Source organism: Sparus aurata, chromosome 4 (assembly GCF_900880675.1).
Source record: "Sparus aurata chromosome 4, fSpaAur1.1, whole genome shotgun sequence".
NCBI lineage: Eukaryota > Metazoa > Chordata > Actinopteri > Spariformes > Sparidae > Sparus > Sparus aurata.
The window spans coordinates 18,202,107-18,212,811 of record NC_044190.1 but is presented as its reverse complement, the minus strand read 5'-3'; the positions used below and the strand labels follow the sequence as shown (position 1 = coordinate 18,212,811).

Sequence of the window (10,705 nt, the reverse complement as noted above, 5' to 3'; positions counted from 1 at the left end):
GCCACAGCTGATTTTTTGTCGTTTAGACTGTCCATAATGAGTCCAACAGTGTTACAGGAGATAATGCTGGAGTAGTGGACTGCTTTCTAAAATGTGGCGCCTACATCACCCACAATGCACCTTAGCTACCAAGTGACATCACTAGAAGCATTTTGTCAGATTTCATGCAGCTTCCTCTGGAGCCACAAGATGTGTTATACTACTTTTTAACATATAAAGTGGCCAGGATTTTAGAAATATTGAGATCCTGCCCCCCACCCCCACCCAAACATCAAGGATATTTTGAAGACTATAGTATAAATCTATAGATATCTCTTCATTTTGACAGGACCAATAATTTGGAGTTGCACTTAAAACACATAAATCAGGAATCATGAATCAGTTAACAAAATCAATATACAGTAAGAACTGTTATACAACAATAAACTCTGAACTTCCTTTTACAGTCTCTTTGACGTTTAGGCCTTTCTTAAAGTTTTAATAAAACATTTAAACAATCTGAATTTATTACACACACACACAAAAAATGTATTCAATTAATTAGTTTCATGTAATCTAGCTTTATAAATCGTTGAGGATGTATCGTGCAGCTTACATAGAGAAGATCCCTCAGTTAATACTCTACAGAGAAGTGCCTCTCCTGATTCTTTAAAAAGGAGGAACTAATATTCTGCAATGACTCTGAAACTCAGAGCTCACATGTGTCCTTAACGACTCTGTACGGAAACCAACACAGAGTTTAAAAGCCTGCAAACTCCCCTCCAGTTAGTTGGAACTGAAGCAACCTCCTGGGTGAGAGGTGAAACGTCTTCAAGAAACTGAAACAAGTTCAGTTGCCCACGATACAGCACTCAGAAATACCATGACCTGGATGACTGAGAACCTTCATCAACACTTCACTTGTATGATTAATTGTCAAAATAATTGAGCAACATCCAAACATTTGCTCAAATTTAAGGATTTGTTTTTTATATCTGGCATTTTCCCAATCCTCTGACAAACAGATTCATTAATAGATGACACAGATGATAAATAACGTCCCAGCCATAATTGACGTTAACTTAAAATCAATGGATGTGATGGATCTGTATCAAATTTCCTTGACAGTTGACCGTCTGTCCTACTAATTTAGACAACAATTTCTGCAAAAAAATAACAATGAAGGTAACATCTTGAGTTTCTTTGTGTATAAAAGTGAATTAATATATATAATATATCATAGTAATCTAGTTTGATGACAGTAAACCAATAACAGGTCAATTATTACATCAAAAACAACTGTTTGGTCAATTCTGCACAGTTGGTGTTTTTGTACCTGAGGGTGCAGAGCTCTGTCTTAAGCAGGTTGGATAAATGACGCCACTGAGTGTCAGTCAGGACACAAAACTCTACACGAAACAAAGAGGAAATACAATATGAAAATAGCTTAATTGACTAAAAGTGACTCCAAATGTAAGAATATATATGAGAAAGAATATAACAATATTTCTTGTAATAATCATATACCCACAGTGAAGTTAATTTAAATAAACACATATATGCACATTAAACCTGACAGCTACATACTGTAAAACCTTTCATTCAGTACGGTGTACACACAGCTCACCACAATTTTCTAGTACTGAATTAAGCTAAGGAGTACGCAGTGACATGTTGTGGCTTTAAACAGGCACGACAGCTAAGAATCGGCCAGGCAGTCCTTAATTAGCAACACTTAATTTACTACAGACTGACATGAGCTGAACACATGACACAATTTGTTTAGCCACTTTTAAACCATAACTCACATTTGACAACATGCTATATTCAATCTAATATCAATGCACACAAACAAAAGTAAGGGGGAAACTATATCAGTCAATAATATCAGTAAAACTGCATGATAATTAGCATATTGGCATTGGACAGATGAGGGCATTACCCCTGGTGGAAATAAGAAGGGAAGGGAACACCTCAACAGTTTTTACATGTAGACCAAAGAACAAGAACTACTTACCGTAGGGCATCCCCACCTTTCAACACAGCTAATGTGTAAAATAGGTGGAATTATCACCTTTGATACAGTCCAATGCAATGTTAATTTTTGTTTTGTTTTGTTTAGGATAGGTGTTGATTTAATTTTATGTTCATTTTAGAGATTTGAATAATAAAAATCGTAATCAAGAAAAAAAAAAAACCTTATCTACACAGTGTTTTTCAAAACTAAGTTAAAAAGGGTCTACAAGATTATGATCGAACCAGGAGGGAAACATTTCAGTCCTGCAATAAAAGAATTGGTATAATACAATAATAGAATGTAAATGAAATAAAAAAAGAGTCAATTGAAAACCTAAGGAATTTAGGCATATTGAAAGTAAAAGGCTGTACTCACATTTATGTCTTTAGAAGTGATTAAATGATGCCTTGATAGCCATTTAGGGTTAATATTGTCAAGATAACACTCACAGTGGGGATAGAAATGGAGAAATAAAGCCTAAAAACAAATCCTAACTGGTTAACATTCTCGGCTTATAGCTTCAGAAAATGCTAAAACTTGTCTTTGTTCAGACAGTTCCATGTTGTTCTCTATGTCGTTATCACTGTCATGTAGCAAACAACACAAGATAATTAAAAACTGCTATCAAAGTTCAAATGGTAATAAGGACAGTAAACAGTTTTGTTATACCAGAAGGTAAAACGTTTATTATCAATATTCGTCATAAAGACAAACTGACTGTACAGTGTAAAAAAACAAAACAAATGAAAAAAAAAACATGCTTCTAAAAACATCAATGGGACATCCAGCAAGTCAACCGCTTTGAATCCATGTGGATGTGATTTTTTTTCCACTGTTAACTTCTGAAATTAACCACGATACAAGAACAATGTGAAGAAAAGAAACCAGGTTTCCAGACATGTACACTAAAAAAAAAAGAACCCAACAACCATCGTGCTGACGTTTCAAAAGAGAAAGAAAAAAAACTTTTTAACACATTTATTTCCTATGTCAACACGATTCAACTTTTACTTATTTACACACTGTGTTTACAGTTTTCTTTAAAAGCACTGAGTATAAATACTTAAAAAAGGTTTAAACCACTTTATCATCATCTGAACAGAGGCTAACAATGCTAATTAACACCTTTTCTGAAATTACTGAAACATATACATTACAATCACTTCAATTTACCCAGGAGACATGAAAAATAACTATTTACAAAAATGATAAAATGCTACAAACTTATTCAAGCATTCACAAGAGTCTATTCATATTTATATGGGTTTAAACAGTAGTTGGCTAGTTTTTACTTGTTAATTAACTGGCCCTGAGAGTCAGTTCTTCTTAATGTTTATCTTTTATGGCTTCATCAAAAAGTAAGAATTATCTGTGTAACTGCATCACAAATAAGTGTTTTAAAGGAGAAAACGTCACTTCTAAAATAGACCAGAATAACCGGACAGGAAACTTTTAGTCTAAATCTCCTCTGAAAATTTTAATTACACTGATGAACCAGCAGAGGGGAATATTATCCCAAAAATTTGTTTAGTAGTCACAGTTTTCTTTGAGCAATATCAGAAAAAAATTATATTTATAGGCCACAAAATAGGTCACTTGTCAATCTCTCAATCTTACATTATATAAGTCCTTCTGCCAGCTTTTCACTTGTGATAAAAGATAATAAAAAAGTTGGCTGGTATTTAAATACATAAAAATTGTGTCATTTAAAAGTTTACCAGAAGCCAACAACAAGGCTCCCGGTTCTAGTGAGGTGTGCATGTTCTCTGAAACAGAGGTCGCAGGCGTTTCACAGCTGGAGGGCTCAGATGACGACGCTGGTGCCACTGCGAGAACTCTTGGCCTGAGAGAGACACACTAACTTTAGATTCACTTGACTTGGAATCAGTTTAACTCAGACTGTCTGTTGTAATTGCTGTTATTTGAATGCGTGTGCATTTGTCTTGATGTAAGTGCATTGCATGAATGTATGTCTATCAACTAAAGCAGGGTGTTTCTTACGGAGTAGCGTTCATTCCTCCGTGCACCTGGTTTGTGTCCAGGCTCGTACTCGCTGTAGGTGGGAGGATTATCAGACCACCCTCCACCTCCTCTCCTTCCTCCTCCCCCTCTCCTGCTGCTGTCCTCATCATCTGAGCTCCAGGACCCTCTTGAGCGCGAGTAGTTTCCTCTGGACCTGGTGTCAAAAAGGTCATCCCTAGAACGGGAACGGGGGCGGTCCATGCCTCCTCGTTCCCCATTGCGACTCAGCCCGTCCAGTAAATCCTGGCTGTGGCTCCTGGGAATGCCTCTAGACCTTGGTGGTGAAGGGTAACGCCTGCCTGCTGCTCCTCGTTCATCACGGCGGCCGAAGCCACTGCGGCTGCTCTCGCTTGAGCTCGGGGGGCGAGTTTTGGGTGCAGGTGGTGGGATTCTGCCCTGTTCTCTTATCGGTGGAAGTGTGATGACACGACGCTCCATTGGGCCATCATCAAGGGCAGAGATCATGCTGGGAGGGCCGGGGGAAAATGGGATGTTGGTGGTCATGTGCTGTGGAGGAGGTGGGATCTGCTGCATGTGGAGGGATGGAGGTGGCTGGGACTGATGGGAAGAAGAAATAGATAGAAATAACTCATAAATACAAATGACAACCACCACTTGCACATTTCAGTGAAATTTACAGGTACAGTATAAACTGTTTTGGCAGTTATAGGACAAAAAAATGCTGCAGTTTAACATTTTGTACCAACCGGAAATGCACACAGGAGGTCATAATCTATATAGGCCATCTGTAGTTTGTTATTTATTTTCATGAGTAAAATTGTTTCAGAACATCCCACTCAACCCCAGCAAATAATAATTCATATATAGACTTTTAGCTCTGGCTCTGGCAGTCAGAATGTTGCCATGGAAATGATGTAATGTTTTTAGGGATGAGCAAGGAACGCTGTCATGCTGATGTAAGCATGCTGTAAATGTCAAGTTGACCAAAATTACTTGATCGGAACCTGTGTCTCTAGAGCTTCTGGGAGAGGTCTGTGAACATTCCTGCCAGAGTCACATAGATGCTTTTTCATCAGCCAAGTTGGTTGTTAAACAACAAAGACAACTCCCATGATTCTACACTAACTACATCTTCTGTTTTTTGAATGAGAGATGACCATAGTGGTAGAAATTACATACTGTGCATTTAACATACCAATTTTAATCAAAATTAAATGAGAAAAAAAGGGTTTACATACAAACAGTTGTGAATGACAATGTGAAAAAAAATTTTGATTTGAGATTTGAGAACATCTTTGTTTACGTACCTGTAGCAGTGGACTGTTCATGTCCAACCCCCTCATCTGGCCCTCCAGGTAATCAAGCATCTGATTGGTGTTGGCAGGCGTGTGGTTGCCGTTGGGAGGGGGCATGCTGTAGGCTGAAGACTGAGGAGGAGGGAGGGGCATGGGCTTCATGGGGATACTCTTGCCTGAAACAGATCCTGGAGAGACATTCACAAAATAAAGTTAGGTGGTACCATGAATGTCCACCTTCAGCCTGAAAGTGTTAAAGCTCATTTACTGACTTACTGTGTAACATGGTGTGTGTGTGTGTGTGTGTGTTTGTGTACCTGCATAGAGCAGCGGGTTCATCTGAGATGGATGGCTCATTGGTGCATAAACCGGCTGTCCTCCTAACCAGGGAGCCATGGCCCTCTGAGCCTCCTTCATCATACGGTGCTGCATCACCGCTGAAAGATGAGGAAGCACAATATTCTTATTTATCAATACAGGAAGGTATTCTCTTAGTATTCATGCTACAGAGCGACATCTGCAATGTGACGGAAATGTAAAATTCAGCTGAAGCTATGAGCCTTCAGCAGTCTGAATCTAAGTTTCGTGTTTTATGTGCAAAATGGTTTCCTTGCTGAGCTCCAGTGGAGGATTAGCAACACAAAGAATGAATAATGTACTCAAAACACATTTGATTTGACTAATACAGACTCATGAAGACTCAACTTAAAAATGAAATTTTACACAGAACAAGGACTGTAGATTTAAATCACCCATCACTTATATTGAAATCATGTTAGGAAGTGATGTCAGGGCCAGTATGGACACGAGGAATGCCTACAACAATAAATAATTTTCATAATGTACACATTGTCATGTCAGTATTGTTTTGAGATGGAACTGTTAAAAAGTTAATTTATCCCTTCAATGCAAACAACACAATTCAGAATGTGTGTTTTTCCGCTTGAGAGTTGCACTTTTGTTTGTTGTCTATGTATTTCTGACAACAGAAGTTGTGAATTTTATGTTTATCACCAGCCCCATGATTTGGATGTTTTGAATGCCTTGTTCAAAATGTATAAGAAAAATTTATAAACACAAACATTTGTACATGTACATCAGAGTGTTTTAGAAAAAAAATATGTCCCCACATGAATTGTAAATGCCCATTTTACAATTCAGGATTTGGGGATTTTAGGCCTTATAAATAAAATTGACTTGTCATGAAAAAATGACTTGTTCCTCTCTGGTGTTGTGTCTATTGCCACCTACTGGCCAGGCCCAGTGTGAACACATTTTTTTTAAATAAGGAAACAAAAATATCAGTTTGGGAAAATCCCCATATGGATGGCGCAGAAGTGTTGGTACCTTTCTCAGGGCAGCAGCACTGCTGTGGGCAGCAGGGACAGCGAACATAGCAGCAGCATTTCTGAGGGCAGCACTGGCAGCAGCAGATACCGAAGAGGATGATGAGGAGGAGGGCACCGATGATGATGAACAACACCGTTAACCAATCTGAGAGAAAGAGGAAGAAACAGCATTACTGCAGTGTGCTCAAGAAATGGAGCGGAAGACATAGATGGGCATTTCTGTTACTTTCGTTCGTTTCTGTTACTGATTTTTGGTATAGCTCCCAACAGCAAACCACACATATTCGAGCCACTTTTCAGGGCTACAATAAGATCAGTGAGTGGATCTTTGACTATGTTTTTTCTTCTTGTTTCTTACGGTAAACAATGAGTTTGATTTCTTTGTCAGAATCTCCAGAGGTGTCTCCGGCAGCATCGACAGCGCAGAAGTAAACCCCGTTGTCCCACCACATCACCTCAGTGATCACCAGGTCTGCCTCTGTACAAACACACACAGTTCAAGTTAAACAGTGGCAAAGTAAACTCTAAAGCATTTTTTAAACAATCAAAGTATCTCCTTGTATTGCAATAAGCAACACATTGGTTAGGGTACAACTAGCAATTAAAATTTTTCATAAACAGTTTATATGTGGATACATTTCTTAAGTTGTTTGGTCTCCAACATGTCCAAAACTGACAATTTTCTTTTATTCGTCTAACTAACACTCAAAAAGACAAAAACATATTCACTAAACTAAGCAAGCAAATAAGACAATCAATGAATCTACTTTTCCTTTCAGCTCTATTGTGCAGTATGAACAGGCAAAAGTGAAAAACCCACTATTCTGGATGGTGATCCTGCGCTCACGGTACTCTGCTCCCAGTGTTGGCTCGTTGCTTCCTCTCTTCTGGATCACCGTGCGCACCGTCCGCTGACGATCTGGACAGTCATTGGACGGGTCCTGTCCCAGCTGTAGTGCAGACTGGTACGCTGCAAAAACCAGAGTCAAAGTTTTCATTAAAAACATAAATGACAATCATTCCGGTGATTGGCAACCACACCACCCTCTTTGATTTATACCTTTGTTCTTGGTAGGTATGATTATCAGAGCATTTTTACTGTGGAGCATCACAAAACACAACAGCTGCTATGGATGAGTTTTGACTATCCCAATAGTGACACCAGGGAAAATGATGGAAATGAGTCCAGGCAGATTTATTACTAGTTGGCTTTGGGGGCAATCTCAGTCTGATGGTCGATCCACAACTTTGGTCCAGACTGAGGTTGAGATGAAATTTCCATTCGTTGACATTAAAGAATGAATCCTACTGACTACAACTACCTACTTTAATGAGTCTCTCACTTTTCCTCTACATGTGTTTTTTAGTGAATTTCCAAATGTCAGCATTCAAACCAGTATGTGTTAGCATTTAACTCAAAGTACAAAGTACAGGTACAAGCCTCACAGAGATGCTTGCACAAAATGGTATTGTGTTTGGTGGATGGTAAAAACATGGATAAGGAGTGCTGATTAAATAAGTTAGCTGGTTTCAGCTTGATGATGTTTGTTTATATTTGTTTCTTTATACAAAACAAAGTATTCCCTCACATAAAATTTACCCCAGCAATGACTTTTGATTTGACATTTCTCATGGTGCACTTGTGTATATCTATATACGGCAATAATAGAGGTGAATCCTCATGTGTTGACTGTGAGTGTTTTTTTTTTTTTAATGGGAATGTCATTCTTTCAGATCAATCTCAGGAGTGCCTATGACCTGCGAGTTCCTTATTTCATCAGAAGTGTGTCATGTGAGTGCGGGACTTGTGGCACTGGTCTGATCATGGTCTTGACTCCATCTCAGTTTATGTGATCTTGACTACAACACTGATGTGTTTGACTTATAGCTATGCAGCTAGAAAGTCTGTTAAACAAGGAGGACTTTGTGATGCAGAAATCAGTATTTGTCATCATCATCAAGTGTTTACGATTGGCAAGAAGAGAGTTGGAGTCTACAGTTAACACATGGTCCAATTACCAAAAAGAAATCTAATATGCAGATGAGGCTGAAAACATACTGGAAGTTTTTTCCTGTCTAACTCTCTTTTACACAATGCTTTTTTCTGATGTTGCTCATTGTACCTGTGGAGTAGTACTCCAGCACAGGGTCCTTGCAGAAGGACTTGAACCTCCAGGTGACCAGAACATCCTGGAGGTTTGCTGAGGTGGTGAAGTCACAGCGGAGGATCACTGAGGCAAACAGAGCCGTGCTGCGCTCCTGCTGGGGAACAATCACCTGAATGCACACCGACACTGTGGAGGGACGAGAAACGTGTGTTTACTTCTGCAAGCGCGTAAGAATAAAGCCATCTCGAGAGTCCAAATTTTGCGGGCGGCTCACAGAAACATTGGCCTGTGTCTTGTCAAAATGCAGGGGGAGGAAAAGTCAGGTCAGACGGAAACAATGTGTGTGTGAGGGGTTGTTTCTCTCATTACAAAGTGGCAGAACCAGAAAAACAGGTGACACAAAGACAGGAAATGGCTTACTGTGAAACTACCACGCAAACATTCAGAGCCTGGAATGAAACCTGTTGAGTCAAACTACCCCTGACTGTGGACAGGTCACAGTGATTCACTGAAATATTTTGAAGGACAGAAATCTTTGGTTTTGGTTTAAAAAAAACAAAACACAACAGGATCATCTGGTACCAAGCTGTACAGCACTCTAAATCAAGAGTGGACATTATTAATAAAACAGAAGGGAAAACTCTGCAACAGCGGCCTTTATTGGCTCCATCTTAGCACATTTCAACTACACACATTAGCATAAGAGCAGGCTGCTATCAACAACACGTCCATCTCTGTGCCAGATAAACAAAACTGTCATGTGACCGATACCTGCTGTCTGGCTGGTGTCTCTCGAAATTTTGACAAAGCTTTTAATCCAACAAACAGACAAACAAGACGGCATTTTAAACCAACATGAGTTAAACGTGTACAGAAATGGAGATTACCTTTTAGAAGCGACAGCAGGAGGACCGCGGCAGGTATTCTCCGCATCATGACACGAAACTAAAGAAACAAAAACTCCTTGACTGGCGGTGAAAGAAGAGGAAGACGAAGCTTTAGCTCTAAACTGAGCTCAGAGCCAGCTGCTCGCCGTGTCGGTCTGTGTGTTCACCTGTGGGTATCTTTGCCTCATTCCACAGACCGCAGTCATCGTCTCATCTCTGGCCACACCCCGAAACAGGTGTATTCATCCCGGCATGTGACGTAGCCAGGTGCACAGAAGTCCCCTCCCCCCAAAACCAGCAGTGGATGACATCAGGAAGGGCTGATGCTAATTTAGTATCACATAAATAAATAAACAAACAAACCGCGCTATAACGAGGATTTATACTGTAAACATTCGTGTCTCTGGTCTGGGGCTCGCGAAGTTGTTTTGTGTATCGATGCTGCGGGCAATTTAGGCCACATTCACATTCCAGTACGATTAGGACGCATTCACGTTGCTTTAAGATATTGTCCGGTTAATTAGGATGAAATTGTTTAGCAGATAATTGTAAGTCCTAAACAGCAGATTACATTTTTCCAGTTAAAACTCGCATTTAAAACTCAAATTCAAACTTCAAACTCAGAATTTTGATATTTACAATATTAACGAGTTAATAATACAAATTCAGAAATATTGATTTTTTTCCATTATAGGATAAACAAGCTGTACTCAGAGGAAATTAAGGTCCCAGAACACTGTGTGAAGCTATGAATGTGACAGGGTCCCTCACATGTAAATAAAGTGATACAGTACTGTGGAATTGTGTCGTCCTTTAAGGTCAGTTTGTGTATTCGGTTTATTCAGACATGAAAACCAAGATAGTTTGTTTTATTCGATTGTTCAGGCAATTAAAAAAGAAAAAAAAGGTCAGTAAAGATATTTCTGTCTTTTGACTTAAGTGAAGAGGAAGTAACATGAACCGCTGACGTGTGTTGTTTACCTCTTCTCTGCTGTCATCGGCTGATGTGATGAAGCTGCTGGTTCAGTTTCAAGGCTGCCTCATATTCAGTTTGTACAGACGTGACAGGGTGAACATTTTTAAATCA

At 39.3% G+C, this 10,705-nt stretch overlaps 1 protein-coding gene across 1 annotated transcript; it reads right to left on the bottom strand.

Moving 5' to 3' along the window:
• Positions 1-2,654: 2,654 nt before the first annotated feature.
• Positions 2,655-9,831, bottom strand: ildr1a (immunoglobulin-like domain containing receptor 1a). Its single transcript, XM_030413388.1, has 9 exons — positions 9,619-9,831; positions 8,747-8,917; positions 7,444-7,593; positions 6,982-7,101; positions 6,622-6,768; positions 5,592-5,711; positions 5,287-5,462; positions 3,998-4,576; positions 2,655-3,839 (listed from the first exon to the last, which is right to left on the bottom strand). Exons 1-9 carry the CDS (start codon positions 9,665-9,667, stop codon positions 3,801-3,803), a joined length of 1,551 nt encoding a protein of 516 aa, XP_030269248.1. The 5' UTR covers positions 9,668-9,831; the 3' UTR covers positions 2,655-3,800.
• Between the last annotated feature and the right edge of the window lie 874 nt (positions 9,832-10,705).

Coding starts and splice junctions, on each gene's coding strand:
- ildr1a (XM_030413388.1), bottom strand. CDS start 9,667: ATGATGCGGAGAATACCTGCCGCGGTCCTCCTGCTGTCGCTTCTAAAA. Junction 5,712..6,621: donor GTGCTGCTGCCCTGAGAAAG/GTACCAACACTT, acceptor CTCATCTTTCAG/CGGTGATGCAGCACCGTATG. Junction 4,577..5,286: donor TGAACAGTCCACTGCTACAG/GTACGTAAACAA, acceptor TCTTCCCATCAG/TCCCAGCCACCTCCATCCCT.